Source organism: Corticium candelabrum, chromosome 3 (assembly GCF_963422355.1).
Source record: "Corticium candelabrum chromosome 3, ooCorCand1.1, whole genome shotgun sequence".
NCBI classification, from domain to species: Eukaryota; Metazoa; Porifera; class Homoscleromorpha; order Homosclerophorida; family Plakinidae; genus Corticium; species Corticium candelabrum.
Genome location: NC_085087.1, coordinates 6,594,065 through 6,617,601, shown reverse-complemented (window position 1 = coordinate 6,617,601; position 23,537 = coordinate 6,594,065). Strand labels below are relative to the sequence as shown.

Sequence of the window (23,537 nt, the reverse complement as noted above, 5' to 3'; positions counted from 1 at the left end):
AAGGATTGTGAAATGAAATAAGAATGAATGCCCTAAATTTAGAATGCCTGAAATTTAAAATGTCAGGTCAACTGTTTTTTTCCTAGAGCATAATGTTTGACCAAAAATTTTGCCTTATATTCCACTCTGTATAATAATATCACAAATCTTTATGACATTTGTTTAGTGTAATTAGGGGCTTATGTATAGGCTTGTAATTACATGGATTTTATTAAGTACATTATTTAGGTTAATACCCTATTCACACTAGCACTTGCAGTTACAAACCAAACCAGCCCTGTGCCAATTTATATAATCAAGCCAGCCTCCATTGCTACAACTGACGTAGAAAGAAAGCCAGCCAGTTGGTAGGTTTTTTTTTTTGGGTATGGACACTAAACATATTCGATCACATACTGTAGAATGTTTGCACTACCTTGATCTTGAACACAGCAACAAGCTGCTTGCATTTTCTTTACAATGTGGAAATATGTATGATGTTGAAAAGAACTGCATCAAAGGACCCAATTTCACAGACTTGTTATTTTTTGTTTGGATTTGTATGCTGGTTTTGCCCCACAAATCAAGATACACAGTTTGATGTTTCAATCATATGCTCTAATGCTATAATATTCATGAGCGGCCTTCAGCACAGTTTGGCTGTGTTTGCTAAAACAAGCCAGTCTGACAAATTTGTGGGCTACCTCAGCACTGCTTGTCGTGGTTTAGCCTGTGTTCACATAACAAATATACCAAGTCAGTCCTGCATGGGCAGTGCATGTTGGCCTGGTTACAATTAAGTGCTAGTGTGTGAACAGCATACAATTAATTTTATAGATTCTCATACCTGTGTGGCAGTGTTACACGTTGATGTTTCTGATTATAGCTTTGCGGTTCATTAGAGCAGACCTGTACACATTCACAAGAGACTTAGACTAGAACTATACATGGAAATTACACGTGTTTTACCCGTGAATGTTATATCATTGATTTTAAATGATGGCAATAAGCATAATTGTACTGAAATGATGAAAATGAGGGCATTTAAAATTAACTATTAACAAATTAAGACTTAATCTGGACACAACTTGGACACTTTTCAAACTAAGAAGCGTATAGCACTGAACAGTACGCAGTGTTTGAAAAGTGGTCGTTAAGTTGTCATTTGACGACTAACTGAGTTCATGTGACGACTAATTATTTCAGCGAGGTTGCCATAAAGTCACTCAAGTTATGGTGGACCGAGTGAATTTTTGTTTTAATGCTGTAGAGTAGAATAGTGAAATTGCTCATGTTGGGCTGGGGGTGGCGCCTCTGTGGTCCTGAGATATCGTTTACTTACCAGAACAATCAGTATCACAATTTGATATTTATGAAATATATAGTAACATTCCTAAACTTTTTGGCAACTGAAAATTTTGTGGAGTTGCCAAGGTGATGACTATGTCTGCCATATTTGGAACACTAAGTAGGGCAGCTTGTTCTCGTGCACCAAAAAGTTTATTTATGCTTTCTTGTTATTGGCTATTAACTGTTAACCGAAGTTGTGTTTACACCCTTGCTTCCATAGCTATGAGCCTTCTGAAAACCACATTAGGATTGTTGCAAAGAATTACAAATTTAGACGCTATTTTCTTTGAAGCACACTACTTGTAAAATCTGTCTAAAATCGTACAAAGCGTGCAACTGTTGTTTTACATGTTTGGAAATAGTCTGTGGGTGCTTTCACACACAGGGTTAACTCAGGTTAACTCGGGTAGAGTTATGCTAACCCTACTCTACCCAACTTACGTTCACTTGTAGAACGCTGGTAATTAGATGCAGAAGATCTAGAGTAGAGGGAATACATCGATTACTTGAAGTTTCTGCTTGAGAATAGGAAAGCAGTAACGCCGATAGCAGAACACGAGAAGGAGAAGCCATTTGGACTTTTAACGCCATCGATTCTAAGGGTGTTTTTGCGTATATTAGGACTTGTCTTTGCTAACCCGTTTTAACCCGGTTAACCCTACTCAGGAACCAGGGTTAGCTTAACCCTTGTTTGTTTAAGCCCAGTCTTAACTCAGGCAGACCTGCCAACCTAGCTGAATCAAAATGCCTGAGTTTGCAGGAAAAATGCGGGAGAATGCGGCAGTTTTAAAATTCTTTGACACACCTACAATTGCATTAATATCATTAAATTTTATATTGTAATAAATGTTGAATATATATATATATAATATACAATTATCAAAATTTAAATATTTGTATGCTCGGTTGGAGTGGAAGCTATTAATTAATTGATTAATTAATTACAGTACACTTAACTTAATTAAATAAGCAAACTGCAGCAAATGTAAAACACTGCCTGTTATTAAAACATAAGCGTAGACTAAATCCATGAACGAAGTATATATATATATATATATATATATATATATATATATATATATGCATTAATATTCTCACTGCTAGTTTGGATGTTTTAGATTCTCTGGCCTTCTTCGATCGCTTTTCCAGCAATGTACAACTCCTCGGTAGTCTAGGATAGCCAGCCCCTCTCTCCCTTTTCCACTTTCGGACAGTTTTGCCGGACCGACTCCTCCTTTTATGTCAATATTGTAACCCAGAGACTCTGATTGTGACCAATCAAGTATGAAAGAGCCGGATGGAGAGAGGAGCTGGTACAGAGACATTAATATCCGGATATCAAGTGTGTACTAGCTTAGTTAATTAAGGGTATGGTTACACAGAACAGGCACGCCCACCAATGGTCAGAATATGGGAGATTTGATGCCAAATGTGGGTAGGCAGGAGAAGGGTCCCAAATGCGGGAGTCTCTCACTCAATGTGGGAGAGTTGGCAGCTCTGCCCAGGGTAACTTGGGTTTACAAAACTCGCGTTCACACGACTGGGGTAATCGGAGTCTAACCCAAAGTTCATCCGATTTAACCCAAGTTAACCCTGTGTGTGAAAGTGCCCTGTAGTTGTCAAAGTATAGTAACGGGAGTTACCACATATGGGACATAATATTGGTTGTGGTTATGTAATATTAGGTTCCCATATTACCTTGCATTGAGCTGCAGAGTTCTTATTAGAACATTTGGTGCTATGTGCCTTTGTGCCTTTGTACAATGTGGTTAGGGAATAGGGTAGAAGCCATGGAATTCCCTGGAGGATTGCAAACAAAGGAAAACATTACTAATAGTTACAGTTCTTATGAAAGTTTGCAGCATTTCTAACTGATGCATGAGAGCAGTCGCTACTGAAAATTTATCTATGGAGGAAGCAACCAAATCAGAATATCTTCTTTGTCTGCAATCCTCCAGGGAATTCCATGGCTTCTACCCTATTCTCTAACTACACTGTACGCAGGCACATAGTACCAAAATGTTATAATAAGAGCCCTGCAGCTAAATGCGAGGTATTACAGTACATGTCATAATCCACATAGGCGATTCATTTTACATTATGGTCGTATAGCCTGGCTTCTGAAGAGGGCCTGCGTAATACACCAAAATGGACCAATTACATCACAAACATGTCACGTAGTCTTTTTGATTTTTTGAATTTTATATATATATATACTAGCTAATTATCCCATTCTTTGTCCTGGCCAGTTAAGTTAATTAGCACAAATTCCTGTGTGTACACTTCGGGCATCTTACGATTCGTTTATTGGGCAGAGACAACACAAAATACTGGATAATGTGTAACCCCCTATAAGAGACCAGGTCTTTGCTTGCACACTGGGCTGGGGGGATGAAGCTCCCCTCGCTCGGTGTAAGAATTAAATTATTTTGTGTCGGTGACTCTTGCAAATTTGTTTATACAGTCTGCCAAGCAAGGTAGTTTTTGCTTACTCATAGTGACATCCACGGTACACCCCCTGCTCATGAACATCTTCCTATGCCACTGTTGCAGCTATTTCGACAGTCTCGTTTTAAAAGAAGCTTTTGCGATACATTTGTGTGTCAAGCCGGTCAGCAGCTTCGTTGTCTCTTTCCTGGTCCAATGACAACTTTAATGATCCACAGACGAACACTAGCAATGCATTGGTACTGGGCACAGATCACCATGAATGGCACCGGTTGCTATTCCAAAGTGAGAAAAGGCCGTGTGCTAGAGAAGGAGTGCAGAATTGTAGCAGATTGTGAGCGCATAGGGAACAAACGTTTAGTGATGTAACAACCTACAGACGAACGCCAGCACAAAGCAAAGTACAGGGCATCGGCCATCGCAAAGGGCACCAGTTGCTTTTCAAAGTAGAAAAAGTAGAAAAGGTCATGTGTTGAAGGTAGAGCAGAAAGAAGCAGTGGTTTGCAACTACATAGAGAACAAACATTATTTGGCTGCGTCCACAGAGAACTTTCCTTTAGATATATAGATACCACAATTAAAAACATTTTTATAATAATGAGGAGAAATGTAGGGATTGCGTGAAAATAATAGAGACAAGGATGACATAGTAGGTGCTCTTACAATTTTATTAATCGCGTTTTGCATACTATGTACGCGCCAGTACATTTGATCGAAATTGGACCTACGCGGCTGAGTGGGTGGTTCGTCCGAACTCCCAGTCTACGGGCCTGTAAGTTCTGTTTATTTTTTCACAAGACTTGGCAATCACAAACATGAATTACATGTTCTGGCAAGAAGTCTTTCATGAATGTTTTGTGAATTTGATTTGTGGTTTGTCCATTGTGTCTGGTTGCCACGTGTGATTAATTGCAATTGCTGCTCTGTGATTGGACAGAACTAAGGGAGTGGCACATTCCTGAGTGTGACGGACATAGTCAGCCAGCCAGCTATATATAATAACACCAGATGTCAGTTAACCTGTCCTATGCTATTCGCCAAGTCATGTGACTTTACAAAGTCCCTTTTTTCTTGCTTATACCTGAAATAGTTGTCTTGATATTGACAAAGAACAGGATGCCAAGGAAAGAAGGCATGCAATGGTACGCTGTCTTTATAGTCATTTCATGCTATATTGAATGTAAAAGCTTCAGGCAACTTCAAAATTTACCTTATTTTAGCATTTCACTAGAAGCAAAATTACTAGTTTCAACGAGAAATATCACAACTAATCCAATGTTCATTCTTTGTTTAGTTGTATTCCTATTGTAATGAGCTACGATAATCACTATTGAACTATATATGGTTGTCATGTCTATACCTTACTGTGTTCAAACGGTGTACAAAGTTGTCCTGAATATAAGCCTGTCTTAAATATTAGCCTGAATTCCAAGGCTTGTATTCAGGACAGGTTTGTAGACCATTCGAACATGGTAAGGTATAGACATGACAACCATATACCACTTGAAAAAGCAAGATTTGTTAAGATATATAGACATGACTACCACGAGATGCCAGTTTCAAGAGCATCAGCTGAATCTTTATCATCACTGTCAGTGTCATTGCACGTGCACGTGACCACACGCTTGGTGCGTCTTGAACGAAAGATCGGGTGACCGGCTTGTACGCAGCATGAGGTCTTCAATCTTCGGCTTTTATTTGAGATCGGCTTTAGTTGCGACAATACGGTAATTGCAAACATGAATTACAATGTTCTGGCAAAAACTCTCTCGTGAATGTTTTGTGGATCTGATTGGTGGTTCGTCCATTGTATCTGGTTGTCAATCATAAATATTACTCTGTGACTGGACTGAACTAAGGGCATGGCACGTTCTTGAGTATGATGGACATAGTCAGCCAGCAATCCAGCCAGTCAGCTACGCACATAGTCACACGTTTTGAGGATTGCTACTTGCTAAGTCATGTGACTTTACAAAGTCCCGTTTCGTTTTCTTTATAGCTGAAATAGTTGTCTTGATATTGTCAAAGAACAGGATGCCAAGGAAGGAAGACATGTAGTGGTACGCTGTCTTTATAGTCATTCTATGCTATATTTGAATGTAAAAGCTTCAGGCAACTCCAAAATTTACCTAATTTTAGCATTTGACCTAGCATTACACTTGAAACAAGGTATTTGTTTTAACGAGAAATATCACAACTAATCCGATGTTTATTTTCTTGTTTAATTTTATTCCTGTTGTAATGAGTTGCAATATTCACTATTGGACTATTGAGACTTCTAGTTGTAATACCAGTATATCAAGTGTTTGCTTGGTTGTAGCTGCTCCATCTGTGGAAACTCCTCCTGTTGATAATACTGTGAATGAGGGTGCAGACTTTGTAGAATTCAACTGCATTTTTCCTCTGACTGCGCCTATACCCACTGTTAGCTGGATATTTACCAACGATGATGGTCACATGCAGACAGTACAAAAGCAGCAAGAGCAGCCTCGAGATCCAAGTTCAAGAATAAGTGTTATTAGAATAACTTCAATTTCAAGGGACAAAAGTGGTCGTTATGATTGTGTTCTTAAAAATGAATTTGACAAAGTCACTTCATCAGCACATCTGACTGTACAATGTAAGTAATGAAATTTGTAATTATTTATCAACACTAAGCTGCTGATATACAGTATAGTTTCTATAGTGTTTTTGCTTTATTTTGTTCTTGTTCCATTTGTTAGATTTTGATGGTGTCAGTCTTAGTGTTATTCCAAGCAATGAACTTGTATTTAAAGGAAACGGGACTTTAGTCATCAACGTGTCATCAGTTCCAGCTGCAACTGAGATACGTCTGAGTCGAAATAGTGTTGTACTCTTCTCATCATCTAACGGAAGTCTCGACAAAGCAATAGGAACTGTCATAGTGAATGAGAACAATCACATACAGTACATATTTACCGTTGATAAAAGCTGGAACGCTATGGTAACGGCATATGCTGAACATCCACTAGGGAGTAATACATCAACTCAAGTAATAACTGTACTTGGTGAGTTATGTGACAAATTTTTGTTGTTAAATGACATGTACACGTATTTCTGTATATTTCAGCTCCTCCAGGTCCAATTGATGTGTCTGTAACCACCTCTTGTTATAACAATAATAACAGTTTGCTGGTTATGTGGACTGTGTACAGTAATGGTGGACGTGACATCAGCAAGTACACACTGAGATGGAGGAAAGGTTGTAGTAATACTCCAACTACATTGCTCAACTCAAAGACATGGATGGTATCGAACAATGCTAGATTTACACAGCAAGGAGGCAGTTCCATAATACCAGGACTGGATGGTAACACAACATATTGTATAGACGTTGAAGCAACAAATAGTATTGGGGCAATGTCCGTGACAGTCAAAGCAACTACATCGTCTGGTGTGTTCATGACTTCTTAGTTACTTGCATCTGTAGTTATCTGCACTTGTAATATATGTTGGGTTGTTTTGTTGTAGTTCCAAACCAGCCTGAACTTCAATGTAATCCCACATTGACCACAAATACAAGTGTAGCAATAACGTGGGTAGTCAGCAGCAATGGTGGTGATGACGTCTCACATTATGCTGTAGTACTAAGTGAAGATCTGAATTTTATGCAGACAGCTTATTTAAAGAATCTGTTTGTGGTTGACAATTCTGAGTTGACACAGAAGGGTGGAATGGTTACTGTGCCAGGTCTTTCTGGTGGAACAACATATTATGCAAAGGTTGTTGCAAGAAATTGTGTTGGTGCTAGTGTTCCTGCTACACAGTCTTGCTCTACACGCTGTGGTCAGTGTATTTGTGAGTAGTTTCTTGTATTCATGTGTTGTTTGGTCTCATATACATTATGTTGTGTTGTTTTTGTAAGGTCCATTGTTGCAGCCACGAGCAGCCAAAGAAGTATTTTTGTCTGATGACACCATAACACTGACAGTAAAGGCTCCTGACTTGAATTGTCAAATTGACAAATACATTGTTAAAGACGTCGCATCTGCCGACGAACTCCAGTCATCATATTCTGTTGAGAATGGCATTGTAACTATTACCATAACGGGACTGGAGGCAGGAGCAAACTATACAGTTCAAGTGTATGCAGTATATGATCAGTCACAGGAACGTCCAATAGGGAAACCAGTCACATTTCAAATATCAAGCCAAGATAAAGGTAAGAAATGAAATGTGTTTTAATAGCACAAATTGTGTATAGTTGATGCGTTGATGAGTTGATGAAGCAGCTGGTGTGATGAAGTTATTATACAGGCTCATTGCTGTTGTCTCAGTTAGCACTGATGGGTGACCATGCATGCGACATTGTCAACATTCTCTTTACTTGTAATTTGTCTAGTTGAGTCAACTGTCACTTTACTGTACAGGTTAATGTACAGATTTGTCACGATGTATCTAGTACTAACAAATTGAAATTTGTAGAACAACTTGATGGTAGTGTTTAGAGGTTGTGCTTAGGAAGCTTCTCATGGGACCAATGTTTGTACAGGCTTTGGAGTTGTTTGAGGTGGAAAGGGTCTCTCTAGATGAGAGTGGTGTAGTACCAACTAGTAATATATCTCTTTTTTGAAAAGTCATTCTGCTTCTAATCAGTGCACTGCATGTCGAATGTGACATATAGACTCAGCAGGACTTTTCACATTACTACTGCATAGGCGTAGCAATTAATTAACGTGGTTACAATTTGGGGGTCATCTTGTGCAGTACTTTTTGTATCAGCACATGTGCACTTACACACATATTGTTAGCCATGATGTTGACACTTATGCAAATAATAAGTAAACATAACTAAAATAGTTCCTTCTCCTCTCAGTAACGTTTATAAAGGAATTTGGTAGATCATTCTTATTCGCTCTGTCTTGTGCACACAGAGAGACATTGCATGATTTAGTCTTGCCTGACTCATTGCAGTTCTCAGGTATGTCTTTAGTCTCCTAAGTGCTGCAAATGTTTTCTCAGCAGTAAAGGTGGTGACAGTAATAGAGTGGTGTAGAAAAGACTAATCAAACTAACTACTTGTGAAAGCATCTCCATAGGGAGAGAAATTTCAGCCATGATAGAATATATTGGCATTAATAGTTGGCTTTTCAGTCAAGATAAATCAGGGTAATTTTTGTAGTAGAGTTCTAGTCCTTCTGGTGAAGGTGTACCGTCCATGGTGCATCTACCATTTGCTACATCTAATAGCAGCTTCTTCGTGCAAAGAGAAATGATGGGCATGGCAGTGTTGAACGGTTGCAATCCCACATTGACCACAACTACAAGTGTAGCAATGACTTGGGTAGTCAGAAGTAATGGTGGTGATGATGTCTCACATTATGCTGTAGTATTGAGTGAAGATCTGAATTTCACACTGATAGCATATTCAAAAAATCTGTTTGTGGTTGACAATTCTGAGTTGACACAGAAGGGTGGAATGGTTACTGTGCCAGGTCTTCCTGGTGGAACAACATATTATGCAAAGGTTGTTGCAAGAAATTGTGTTGGTGCTAGTGTTCCTGCTACACAGTCTTGCTCTACACGCTGTGGTCAGTGTATTTGTGAGTAGTTGTTTGTAGTCATGTGTTGTTTGGTCTCATATACATTATGTTGTGTTGTTTTTTGTAAGGTCCATTATATTGAAGAGAGTGGCATTAACTCATATGCGTCTGTTTCCCTCACTTCCCCCCACTTCCCCCCACTTTCCCCACTTTCCCCCACTTTCCCCCACTTCCCCCACTTTCCCCACTTCCCCCACTACCCCACTTTTTCCCACTACCCCACTTTTTCCCACTACCCCACTTTTTCCCACTACCCCACTTCCCCCCATTTTCACCCCCCACTTCCCCTACTGTAGAACACCGGGTACTTGTGCAATTTTTAATAAATAGAAATAGTCAGAAGAGAGACTTCTAATGTGTACAAGAGGATGGCTATATGTGACAATGTGTCTCCAGGTGAGGAAGGTCTATCATCAAGTGTTGTAGCTGGTGTGGCTGCTGCAGTTGTGTTGGTGATCATTCTCATCATTGTTGGTGTGATAATATGCCTATACAGAAAGAAGAGAGATGTAACCAAGTCCACTCGAGAGACTAGTAGGACAGTCAGAAGTCAAATGTATGAAGACCCATTGCAAACTCCAATCTCAGACACAGTGATGCAACAATCAAGTGCATATGGCGTGGTGGGAAGGGAGAGAGCAGCTGGTGACTCGGAAGTAAAGATGCAGGAATCACGAGCATATGCAACGATACCCATGCAAGTGGCTACTACCAATGCAATCGTGTCCAACATGTAGAGACAGCTGTCGGACATGGACAAATATTGTTTCTGTAGTAGATGAGTTTCTTACTTACATGCATAATTGCTTAGGAGTTATTCTGCATGTTATAATCAGTGTCACTTTTCTTCTGGTGATGCATTGTAGCTACGTAGGCAAAAAGTGTTTGTATGTGCGTGTTTTGACCAATCAGTGCTTTCTATATATAACTGTTGGGACTTGCACAAGGCCTAGTCAAATAACTAATTGAAAATAAGCTCAGCATTTTAGTGCAGTACATTTTTTGCTTGAATATAAATGCTATGGTGCTATTTTGTGTTAGTGCTTCTAGATGTGACGTTTGCTAGCCAAATAAATACTTCTGCTAAAATACTTCTATTCCTTTGTATTTATTGCAACATCTATCTCTTGTGAACGACGCCCTATATAGCTAAGAAATAGACGTTCTGTGAAAACTGTAAGAACTTATTCTTACCATCATTTGGTAAACAGCTAGAGTACAAACTACTAAAAGTGCTGCATGTACAATCAAATCAATTAATTAATTAAGCACAATCAGTGTCCTGGCTTGCACAACGTCCTTGTACTACTGTACCTGTACATGTTTTAATTGTCTACAAAGTTTAAAATATCTTTAATATCGTTAGATAAGCAGCACATGTTTACTCACTGTTCCGGTTAGAGTATGCGCATGCTCGCAACCACGCCAACGCCTGGCACCGTGTCGTACTGTACTGTTGCGTGTACTCGCACAAATGGCATGAATGAAGCCTCGTTTATATGGTCGTTAGATTGAAACGGGAGATCGCGATCTGATGATGTCATACAGAATGAAGATGCCACAGTCACCATTGCTGGTAAGTCATTAATTAATTAATTAAGTCAACGATGATCAGCTTAGCTAGCAATATTAATGCGTTCATTACTTCTCTTGCAAAGTGACATGCACAACAAGAAAAGACTAAATCACTAAGTTAGCGCTTAGTCAAACAGCAAAACACCATAAGCGTGCAATTTGTAAATTGCTTGTTATTCCGTCACGTGACTTTACATCACAACTTCATACTGTGGAACATGGTGGGCAGGTTGTTGCATCTTTCCAACACCATAGGCGTTCGATTCCTGCATTCTGATTTCTGATCTTGGATTTCCTCCTCCTGCCACGGCCTTGAATGCAGTATAGGCACTGGACTGACTCATGACAGTATCATAATCAGATCTTATATCTTCTGTAGTTTCCACGTGTGGAGGTCTTGACTCTGAAGATGCTCTTCTGGCTTTAAACCACCAGAGAACAAGAGACACAATCATGACTATGATGACAGGCGGAGCAGCAATTGCAGCTATGACTCCCGACGACAATCCACCTACAGTTATTAAAAGGTAATACAACATTCTTATTAATATTTATATTCAAACTACATAATTCATGAATAATATTTTCTGACTGTCACTGGTTGGAGACAATGCTAGCTGTCAATTTATGCAATAATAATAATATTAATTTAATATTAATTAATTAATAGGTTAGGATTTGAATGGTGCTGTTACTAACTTGGATTGCTTATTTGAATACTTATTGTGACTGGTTGTCCTACTGGACGCTCCTGTGACTGATCAGCTGCTGCATACACTTGAACTGTATAATTTGCTCCTGCCTTGAGTCCTGTTATGGTAATAGTTACAATACCATTCTTGACAGAAAAAGATGACTCGAGACTTTTAGCAGACATTAAATCTCTAACAAAGTAGTTGACACTTTGGCAGCCAAGATCAGGAGCATTTACTGTCAGTGTTATTGTGTCATCAGATGTAAATACTCCTTTGGCTGCTTGTGGTTGCGAAAATGGACCTTGTACAACAAAATAACATATGACAGGAACCAATAGTTAACATATACAATACACAACTGCTTACAGATACAGCTATCACAGTGTGTAGAGCAAGACTGTGTAACAGAAACACTCTCACCAACACAATTTTTTGCTGCAACCTCCGTGTAGTACATTGCTCCATTAGAAAGACCTGGTATAGTAAACGTTCCACCCTTTTCTGACAAATCAGTATTGTTAAAGACAAATAGATTCCTTGAATACACTATCTGTGTAAACTGCTGATCTTTACTCAACGTAACATTGTATTGTACAATGTCATCACCACCATCGTCGCTGACTGTCCAGTTTACTACTATACTTGTAGTTGTTGCAAACGTACGATCACAAGACAGAACAGGCTTGTCCGAAACTACAACAAACAAACCACACCATATATTACAAAATACAGATAACTACAAGTGTATTAAGATGTTACAAACACACCTGATAGTGTAGTTGCACTGGCCATTGCTGTTGTTGACCCATCACTGTTAGTTGCCTCCACCTCTACGCAATACATCGTTCTGCTCTCCAAGCCAGATATTGTGTATTGTCCTCCCTCTTGTGTAAATGGAGGATTATTTGATACCATCCATGTTTGTGAGTCAATTGGTACAATACATCTTTTCTTCCAGGTCACTTTGTAGTTTGCAATTTGTCCACCCTTTCTAACCACATTCCATGTAACCTGCAAACGGTCACTATAACAGATAGTGTTTACAGACACATTGATAGAACCAGGAGGATCTACTGAACACAACAATTATTTGATGTAGTCAATGACAGATTAATTAACTGTAACATGACTGACCAATTACGTTAATGATTTGAGTTGATGTATCACTCCCAAGCAAATGGTCAACGTATACCATTATCATAGCGTTCCAGCTTTTATCAACAGTAAAGATGTACTGTATGTGATTGTTCTCATTCACAGTGACAGTTCCTATTGGTCTGTTGAGATTTCCGTTAGACGATGAGAAGAATACAACATTATTTCGACTCAGACGTATCTCAGTTGCAGCTGGAACTGATGACACGTTGATGATTAAAGTTCCTTGTTTTTTAGATACAAGTTCATTGCTTGGAATAACACTAAGACTGACACCATCAAAATCTAACAAATGGAACAAGACAGTTAGTCTAGTGCAGAATAAAGTGAAAACAGTATAGAATTTATGCTTTATATCAGTAGCTTAGTGTTGATCAATAATTACAAAATTTCATTACTTACATCGCACAGTCAAATGTGCCGATAAAGGGACTTTGTCAAATTCATTCTCAAGAATACAATCATAACGACCACTATTGTTCCTTGAAATTGAAGATATTCTAACAAAACTTGTCCTTAGAAATGGAGGACGTGGCTGCTCTTGTACTGTCTGCATGTGTCCATCATTGTTGGTAAATATCCAGCTAACAGTCGGTATAGGCACAGTCAAAGCAACAGTGCAGTTGAATTCTACAAAGTCTGCACCCTCATTCACAGTTCGATCAACAGGAGAAGTTTCCACAGATGGAACAGCTACAATCAGCCAGACAGTGATTATAAATCAGTTGAAATTACAGAAATAAATGTTATCTAAACACAGTAAGTAATATGCAATCATTTGCTTATCAAATTTAATACAAAAATGTAAGTAAGCCCACAGGCAGTCTATTCAATTAACTAGAAAATAAGTATTGCATAAATTCTTATATCATGGGTGTAATATTTTACCTTCAAATTGGCATAGTTGACACCTTGACTGGCAAGGCTTATATCAATCTGCCACCCATGCTATTAGTTTCTTAATACTTTAACTTATTTTACAGTATCAAGAATGTAGAATATTGAAGACTAATTACACCATATGCAATGCAAACGTAAATTAAGAATGTATGCTTTATAATTCTAATAATGCATGTTATCTTAGTAGATCCATTACAGAACACTAAGTCAACTGCATGGTAATGAAATGTGTAGAGGGTTCATAAGTGAGGCACCCATTTAATTAAGGATTTATAGCTACAACGTTCTTACTAATGCAAAGTAATGAATTCATATGAATATGCCTACAAGCGTTTCTGTGGTAATGTAGGCACAGTTAAGCCTGCAGCAATGTGCTGCACATTTGTCATGTACTGAATACATGAAAACACAGTTTTATGATAAATTACAAAACTGACAGGGTGGGGAATGCACGATGGAGTTGGGACCTCTGCTGCTGAAGTCCTGTATATGTACTAATTTATGTATTAATTGCATCTATGCTATACAATGGAAATAGTAGTACACCATATGTACTACGAAATGTAGAGTTATGGATTGAATAAGATTTGTTATGTACATTAATTACAAACAACTGGTTTGGATATAAGTGGATTTAAACCACTTGTGGTCACAGGAAAAGGTAGTGCAATCCATTCTACCAAGTAGATGCACTACAAGTCCTATTACAATCCTAATGAGAGATGGAAAATACGAGATAGAGTACAATGTATCCAACTGTGTTATGCCAAAAGTGCAGTACAGCTAGTATTGGAAATGATACCAAAGCATGTACTAACTGTACATGACACTCAAGACACATGAATTTGTGTCTAGAGTATAGCTGGATACTGACAGAATGGCTTGGAGTTAAGGGTCTGGAGATAAGGATAAAGAGAGAAGGGTGTTCAAAGGGATGTAGAGTAACAGTGGAAACTACAAAAATATGATGTAGCCCAAGACTGGATTCCAACTGTGAAACCATCTGGACTACATATATTTCTGTATATACAACACATGTACACAGACCATGTAGACCTTCCACTATATCAATCACATTATTGTGCCCTGCATTGAAGTAGACTTGAGCCAGTCTCTTCCCGCCTTTGTCATTCGATCCCCAGATTGTCAATCTTTGCTGTAGTGATCGACAATCCGGGAACGGCGGGGCGGGGAGAGACTGGCTTGAGTCTAGCATTGAAGGGCTTTTTATCCAAGAGTGGTTACCCAGTTTCCAATAGACAAGTGTACCTGTAGCACATCTTTATGTACCAAGGAACCAATGCAGGTTACCTCCACCATCCACTGGACTATTTGAATCAGGAAATTTAATGGCATTCCAGTGGTACACAGATGGTACAGCAGTAACCTGAATGGTAAATCAACATCATATGAAGTTAAATACTTTACTAGTGAATCCTCAATGGCAGTAAATTATTAAGTAAATGCCAACCATCAAGATAACAATAAAAACAATGAAATAGTTATGAAATAGTAGTGTCACTGTGAATAGCCATAGGAACCGTGTGGGCCATTAAGGGGTGATGACCCCTGTAATTTCCGACCTCAATATACATTACTCCTAAATGCTATATGCATATGATATGGTATTATATGTATTGGCTGATATAAGGTAAATCGATTACCAGTGAAACTTCCAATTCCAGGCCATTACAACCTGAACAGTTATAATTACGTAGATTGAGACTGCTAATTGGATCTGACATGTTTATATATGTACAATTACACAATTGAATCTAGCACAACAGTGTGTGTATATTACAAGTTTAATTTATTGTTCAAGCAAGGTTTGCTTATAATACTTACAAGAATCATTCTACCCAAATTAAACCGATTGAGTAGAGTGACATGAGTGATGAGCTCTTACCATTAATTAATCTGTTGCAATTATTTAAACATTGACATAGATCTACAAAGTTACTACTTAATTAAGTTAATGCAATACACTCTAGAGCTCTTGGTACATGTTTACCACACTGATGTTACTGTCTAAAACTTCTCATGCTGTAAATGTCATGAGAACAGTCTTCTAACTTTCTACCACACAGAAAGACAATTATTGTGAAACAAGACAAGCAATGGTAAAGTCACAGTTTGTACTAGACATATAAACTATAAGCTAATAAACAATTAATTACAGTACACTTACATTGACTAGTAAGGTATGAGCTTCATGTTGCAATTCTGAACCCATGCAGCTTGCTGCAGCAGTTGTAATTTTTTTAATGATTCTCAACAGTGACCAACATTCAGTTTAAACAATACCGTAAGTCAGAATTAGATCTAGTCCATTTCACTGTTGAGAGAACGTGTAGCTGCTGTCACAGAAAGTCTACTCTCACATGGGGTATGTCACCAAAAAATGCACACATAATGCAGTTAATTAGATTCACAAAAATGTTACATTTCCGGTGCAGCTACACGGCACTAAGCGACCATCTTAGCCTGCTCCCATGTTACTGAAGTCATTTCTAGCGACTTTGCACTACTGCTCCACTTCTGCCAGAAATGTGTACACAGAAAACGGTGCCTCTCGCGCAGCCAGTCCCTCGCGTAATCGAAAGGGGGAGGGGCTGGCTGCAAGAGTCACCACTAAATTTTAGACCGCGACCATTACGACCTCCCCTTTTAAATCCTTAGCACATTGCGTAGTACCGACACAGCCACAATAACTGGTTTCATGACGTACGTTTCATAGACGAGGGCATGATTCGTTACGTTGCAAACGGGAGTGTCTACTGGGCGCTCTACTGATCTTCGTCCTACCATCGACAGGTAGCAATGGCATGTACGGTAACGTAGGCATGAGTGACGCAATCCGAAATGACTGAAAATGATATCTGGAACGTGTACATGTACAGCTCAGAGAAATAGAAAGAAAGAAAACTGTTGCTAGAAACGGATTAATTAACTAGGTACTAGTGAGTAGAATAGGAACAGTAAACACACTGACCTCTGGGAATGGTGAATACCGAGTCGTATAGTGGTGAATCTACCGTTTAGTTAGATGGTGAACCTCTTGGCGGATCAATCGCATACACACTTCCGCTGTTTACGGATGGTTTAATTGTATGTACCCGGATAGTCTACTTACTAGTATTAAGTTTTGCAGCACTAGAATAGTACTAAGTAGATTGATGGATAACAATATTAACTAGTTATAACATATTTAATTCTTGGATTTCTAGTTGCGCTGGAGGATTACATAAATTAAATGGAATATACCTAGTTTAATTAAAGTTGGAAATGATAATGACTTTTTGTTGTTGTCTTTTTATTGCTTTATAGTACCACTGTTTACTCTCAATGCACATACAATGGTAGTCAACTGGTAGAAACATTTTGTTCAGGAGATGTCACTTTTAGTACAGCACATCTAGCTAACACAGTGACAGTTTATTTACAGTAACTGCTCACATGGTGTTTGTACTGGTAATTATCCACCTGGTCTTTTCTGTAAGCTAGCTCCTGCAAAATTTATGCTTAGTTGCATGGGAAATACAGTTAAAATCACTTCTTCACTCAACTAGCAGCTTACAAACTTACTTTGGTTGAAGACGGGCACCTGCAGGATGTTGTTTTAGAAGCTCAAATACTAAGTTAGCCAAATAGGTGAGAAAAGGGTAAGAATTAATAGAGAAAAGCAAACAATGTTAACGATATGTGTGAAGAACAAAACTTACTGCTTCTTTATGGTGATCGATATATGTGCTGCATGCCTGGTTCCAGAAGAGTGAAGGTTGCTTAGATGCGATCATATACATACACAGCAAAATAGACCTGTTTTGTAATCATGAATATTGTAACGAGACTGTTGTATTGGTATATTGTATGTACTTGGAAAATTGTGTCATCTATAACATGTAGGCAACTGTGTACCTATCATGTTACAGAAATTAAATTATCACTTTGTATTTTATATTTCTTCTGTTGAATTTGTTTATGTTTGTGTTCTAGCCCAAATTAAGTTTGTGGCCTCTCCTCCAAGTATCGTGTATATCCCACCAACTGACAGTCCAGTGAAAACTGTGAGATGTATAACAAATGTCACTGCCAGTATCACATGGGTGCACAACAGATTTAAAGATTTGGATCCAATAACTTTCAACATTACTGAAGAGAACAGCACTTCTAGTATCATGCTTGTGCATCAAAGTCTTGCTGAGGCTAACGTATTGGTCTTTGGTACTCTAATAACTGGCTCTATTGTGTGTCAAGCAGGAACAACAGACAGTGTTCCCTTCACATTTAGACTGGGAAGTGAGAAAATGTTTATGTTCAACATTTATTCATTCCTTTTATTCACTCCATTTATTCATTTTTAGTACATGTGAATTCTACAGTATCAAGTATTGTCTAGTAATTAATGTCTAACTATATAACAACTCCTTCACCTAGTCTCAAGCAAGCCATGCCAGATTTTTTTCTTATCATCATAATTTATTAGTATTTTCAGAGATGTTAACAACAGATTATATTGAGATTAAATAAGCAAGTAGGCAGTGCATACCATAATTATTAGAAATAACTTCACATTGGGACAGATAGTGTGTGTGTCACAGTGTGTGTGTGTGTGTGTGTGTGTGTGTGTGTGTGTGTGTGTGTGTGTGTGTGTGTGTGTGTGTGTGTGTGTGTGTGTGTGTGTGTCAATGTGGACATTTAGTCTCGCACAGCCAGCCCTTGCCCTTTTTGAATTTCGTTGGCGGGGAGGTTAGTCACTGAAGAAATAGTCTGTAGTCGAAAGTACAGTAACAAGGATTATCACATAATATGAGACATAAATATCAGTCATTGTTATATAATGCTAGGTTCCTGTACATATGTCATAAGCTACGAAAGCAATTGATTTCTTGTTAGCAGTTGCAGACAGTAAGTTCCGTTTATTTTCAGCAAGACCTGGCAATTGCAAACATGAATTACACTGTTCTGGTAAAATCTCTTTTATGAATGTTTCACAGATCTGATTGGTGGTTTGTCCATAGTGTCTGGTTACCATGCATGTATGATCAATCAGAAATACCATTCCATGATTGGATCAAAACTAAGAGCATGGCACATTTCTGAGTGTGATGGACATAGTCAGCCAGCTATATACACAGTCACACACTAGATGTCAGTTAACCGTATACATTTTAAGTATGTTACTTGCTAAGTCATGTGACATTGCAAAGTCCTGTTTCTTCTTGCTTATACCTGAAATAGTTGTCTTGATATTGACAAAGAACAGGATGCCAAGGAAGGAAGGCATGCAATGGTACGCTGTCTTTATAGTCATTTTGAATGAATATGAATTAATGATATATTTTTTTATATATTTTGTCGCTATATTGAATGTAAAAGCTTCAGGCAACTTCAAAATTTACCTAATTTCAGCATTTCATCTAGCATTCCACTAAAAGCAAAATTACTTGTTTCAACAAGAAATATCACGACTAATCCAATGTTCATTTTTTGTTAGTTTTATTCCTATTGTAATGAGCTACGATAATCACTATTGAACTACAGTATTGAGAATTGTAATTGTAATACCAGTGTGTAACTTACTACTATAAAGGAGTGAATGAGCATGAGTGCATTTATGTGTATGTATGGTGTAGTAGTAACTGACTTTTATTATGGAGTGTCTGTCAATTGTTTGCTTGGTTGTAGCTGCTCCATCTGTGGAAACTCCTCCTGTTGATCAAACTGTGAATGAGGGGTGCAGACTTTGTAGAATTCAACTGTACTGCTGCTATCGACTCTTAGCTGGATATTTACGAAGAATGATGGTCACGTGCAGATACTGAAAATGCAGACAAGCATTTCACTTACAAGGGTGAGCGATATTAGAATATCTTCAATTTCAAGGGACAAAAGTGGTCGTTATGCTTGTGTTGTTGAGAATGAATTTGACAAAGTCACTTCATCAGTACATTTGACTGTACAATGTAAGTAATGGAATTTTGCAATTATTGATCAACACTAAGCTGCTGATATACAGTATAAATTCTATACTGTTGTTACTTTATTTTGCACTAGACTAATACCGACTTTATACTAGACGATTTGACTCGAGCCAAATTGGCTCAAGCCTAGGTGTCTCGAGCTAATTTGGCATGATTGGTGGTGTGTTTAGACTATCCGGGCTAACTGGGTGTGGTGGTGCATTTGGCATGCTTTGCGCAAGCGCATGAAGAAGACGTTACTGTTTTTGTTTCCAATCTTATTTTGTCAATTTTGGTGCAAAACCTGTCTAAAAGATTCTTTGACATGTTTATCAAAGTCTTTCAAGGTTGCAAATATGGAACGAGAAATACGGGAATATGCAGAAGGAAATATACTATATGTATTGTTGCCCCGTAACACGAAAATATGTAACACATGGTTAGGTTTAGCTCGAGCCTATGGTTTAACTCGGACTAATTTAGCACGGGCTAAAGGCACTTAGCTCAAGCCAACATCGTTCACACGGGGCCAAATTAGCACGGGCCAGTTTGGCTCGAGTCATATCGTCTAGTGTAAATTAAGCCAGTATAACTGTCTTGTTTCATTTGTTAGATTTTGATGGTGTCAGTCTTAGTGTTATTTCGAGCAATGAACTTGTATCTAAAAACCAAGGAACTTTAGTCATCAACATGTCATCAGTTCCAGCTGCAACTGATATACGTCTGAGTTGAAATAATGTTGTGCTCTTCTCATCATCTAACGGAAACCTCAACAAATCAATAGGCACTGTCATAGTGAATGAGAACAATTACATACAGTACATCTTTACCATTGATAAAAGCTGGAAAACTACAGTAACGACATATGCTGAACATCCACTAGGGAGTAATACATCAACTCAAGTAATAACTGTACTTGGTTAGCCTCGGCCTCCCAGACCCGTGTAGTGCCGATTCAAAATCGTCCTCCACGGGTCTGGGATGGTACCGCCTCTTCTCAATATATTGCGGTTGGTCCTAGGACCAGCATTTGTTTCTGGTATTTCTATAGCTTCGCCAGGTCCAATTGATGTGTCTGTAAACACCTCTTGTTATAACAATAATAACAGTTTACTGGTTACATGGACTGTGTACAGCAATGGTGGACGTGACATTAGCAAGTACACACTGACATGGAGGAAAGGTTGTAGTAATACTCCAACTACATTGCTCAACTCAAAGACATGGATGGTATCGGACAATGCTAGATTTACACAGCAAGGAGGCAGTTACATAATACCAGGGCTGGATGGTAACACAACATATTGTATAGACGTGAAAGCAACAAATAGTATTGGACCAATTTTAATGTCCACGACGGTCAAAGCAACTACACTGTCTGGTGTGTTTATGACTTCTTAGTTACTTGCACTTGTAGTTACCTGCACTTGTAAATATGTTGGTATTGTTTTGTAGTCCCAAACCAGCCTGAACTTCAATGTAATCCCACATTGACCACAAATACAAGTGTAGCAATAACTTGGGTAGTCAGCAGCAATGGTGGTGATGATGTTTCACATTATGCTGTAGTATTGAGTGAAGATCTGAATTTCACGCTGATAGCATATTCAAAGAATCTGTTTGTGGTTGACAATTCTGAGTTGACACAGAAGGGTGAAATGGTTACTGTGCCAGGTCTTTCTGGTAGAACAACATATTATGCAAAGGTTGTTGCAAGAAATTGTGTTGGTGCTAGTGTTCCTGCTACACAGTCTTGCTCTACACGCTGTGGTCAGTGTATTTGTGAGTAGTTGTTTGTATTCGTGTGTTGTTTGGTCTTATATGCATTGTGTTGTGTTGTTTCGATCTGTACGTCCATTATTGCAGCCGCAAGCAGCCAAAGTATTTTTATCTGATGACACCATAGCACTGACAGTAAAGGCTCTTGACTTGAATTGTCAAATTGACAAATACATTGTTAAAGATATAGCATCTGCTGACAAACTCCAGTCATCATATTCTGTTGAGAATGGTATTGTAACTATTACCATAACGGGACTGGAGGCAGGAGCAAACTATACAGTTCAAGTGTATACAGTATATGATCAGTCACAGGAACGTCCAATAGGGAAACCAGTCACATTTCTAATATCAAGCCAAGATAAAGTAAGAAATGAAATTATGTATAGTTGATGAGTTGATGAAGTGCTTGGTGTCATGAAGTTGTACAGGCTCATCGCTGTTGTTTGAGTAGCACTGCTGCATGGGTGACTATATATGCATGTCAATATTCTCTTCACGTGCAAAATGTTTAGTTATGAGTCATCTGTCACTTAATTTGATGTACAGTGTACCTCAGTAGGCATGTTCAAATACAAACAGCTAGTGGTCATATGTGCTACCTTGAGTGCTTTAATTGTTTGAGTCTCTGTTGAAGAGGCTGGAATTAAGGCTTGGGCTACTATATGTCTAGTCAAATTTAATACCAGTACAGCTAGTAATTAAGTGTTGAAGACTGATTATAACTGCATGGTAGACAAAACTCTGTAGTGTTGCTTAGGTGAGAGCTTTGCAGATTTGTCAGCGGCTATCTAGTACTAACAAATTGAAATTTGTAGAACAATTCGATTGTAGTGTTTTGAGATTGTGATTAGGGAGCTTCCCATGGGACCAAAGTTTGCTGCTTGAACACTCTTCTCTTCTGGTTTGTACTGGCTTTAGAGTTGTTGGAGGTTCAAAGGGTCTTTCTTGGTGTAGCTAAAAAATTTTTGTAGTAACAGCTAGTAATATTTCTCTTTACAGGTGTTAAATTATAAACCTATTAAACAAAGTAACTTAATGCCGATTTGTAAACTGCTGCAATTTAACAAATTTGACTATACCCTTCAAGACAAAACTTCAGAGCTTGTGATTAAATTGGTAGGGTTGAAATCTTTATTGAAGAGAGCGGCATCTGTTTCTCTCACTTCCCCACTGTGCAGCACTGGGTACTTGTGCAATTTTTGATAATTAGAAATAGTCAGAAGAGAGACCGCTAATGAGTACAAGAGGATGGCTGTATATATGACGATGTGTCTCTTTAGGTGAGGAAAAAGGTCTATCATCAAGTGTTGTAGGTGGTGTGGCTGCTGCAGTAGTGTTGGTGATCATTCTCATCATTGCTGGTGTGATAATATGTCTATACAGAAAGAAGAGAGATGTAACCAAGTCCACTCGAGAGACTAGTAGTAGGACAGTCAGAAGTCAAATTTATGAAGACCCATTGCAAACTCCAATCTCAGACAGTGATGCAACAATCAAGTGCATATGGCGTGGTGGGAAGGGAGAGAACAGCAGGTGACTCGGAAGTAAAGATGCAGGAATCACGAGCATATGCAACGATACCCATGCAAGTGGCTACTACTAATGCAACCGTGTCCAACATGTAGAGACAGCTGTTGGACATAAACAAATATTGTTTCTGTAGTAGATGAGTTTCTTACTTACATGCAAATTGCTTAGGCGTTATTCTGCATGTTGTGATTGTAATCAGTGGCTCACTTTTCTTCTGGTGATGCACTGTAGCTGCATAGACAAAATAGTGTTTGTATTATATGCGTGTTTTGACTAATCAGTGCTTTCTGTATATAACTGTTGGGATCGACTTGCACAAGGCCTAGTCAAATAACTAATTGAGAATAAGCACAGCTTTAGTGCAGTACGTCTTTGCTTGTACATATATAAATGCTATGGTGTTATTTTGTGTTAGTACTTCTAGATGTGACGTTTGCTAGCCAAATACTTCTGCAAGCAGGATTTGATTTACTGAATTCTTATTATTGTAAATGATACTTCTCAACAAAAAAGGTCAGCATTGAAAGCCTTGTCAAACTGATAATAATAATAATAACAATAATAACAAAAGTTATATATATTTATATAATTATTGC

The 23,537-nt window shown here is 38.3% G+C and overlaps 4 protein-coding genes across 4 annotated transcripts; 3 read left to right on the top strand and 1 right to left on the bottom strand.

The window, feature by feature from the left end:
• The first annotated feature begins 6,689 nt into the window (after positions 1–6,689).
• On the top strand, positions 6,690–7,458 carry LOC134177702 (uncharacterized). The gene is made up of 4 exons (XM_062644481.1): positions 6,690–6,806; positions 6,869–7,192; positions 7,270–7,408; positions 7,455–7,458. The coding sequence occupies exons 1-4, from the start codon at positions 6,740–6,742 to the stop codon at positions 7,456–7,458; spliced, it is 534 nt and encodes a 177-aa protein (XP_062500465.1). The 5' UTR covers positions 6,690–6,739.
• LOC134177299 (fibronectin-like) lies at positions 7,424–10,233 on the top strand. The gene is made up of 3 exons (XM_062644076.1): positions 7,424–7,584; positions 7,664–7,960; positions 9,738–10,233. Exons 1-3 carry the CDS (start codon positions 7,473–7,475, stop codon positions 10,076–10,078), a joined length of 750 nt encoding a protein of 249 aa, XP_062500060.1. The 5' UTR covers positions 7,424–7,472; the 3' UTR covers positions 10,079–10,233.
• A 664-nt stretch (positions 10,234–10,897) lies between these two features.
• Positions 10,898–12,276, bottom strand: LOC134177138 (uncharacterized). The gene is made up of 3 exons (XM_062643872.1): positions 11,978–12,276; positions 11,616–11,912; positions 10,898–11,427 (listed from the first exon to the last, which is right to left on the bottom strand). Exons 1-3 carry the CDS (start codon positions 12,066–12,068, stop codon positions 11,108–11,110), a joined length of 708 nt encoding a protein of 235 aa, XP_062499856.1. The 5' UTR covers positions 12,069–12,276; the 3' UTR covers positions 10,898–11,107.
• Positions 12,277–20,780: 8,504 nt separating this feature from the next.
• On the top strand, positions 20,781–21,480 carry LOC134177563 (uncharacterized). The gene is made up of 2 exons (XM_062644339.1): positions 20,781–21,010; positions 21,085–21,480. The coding sequence occupies exons 1-2, from the start codon at positions 20,857–20,859 to the stop codon at positions 21,417–21,419; spliced, it is 489 nt and encodes a 162-aa protein (XP_062500323.1). The 5' UTR covers positions 20,781–20,856; the 3' UTR covers positions 21,420–21,480.
• Positions 21,481–23,537: the final 2,057 nt, after the last annotated feature.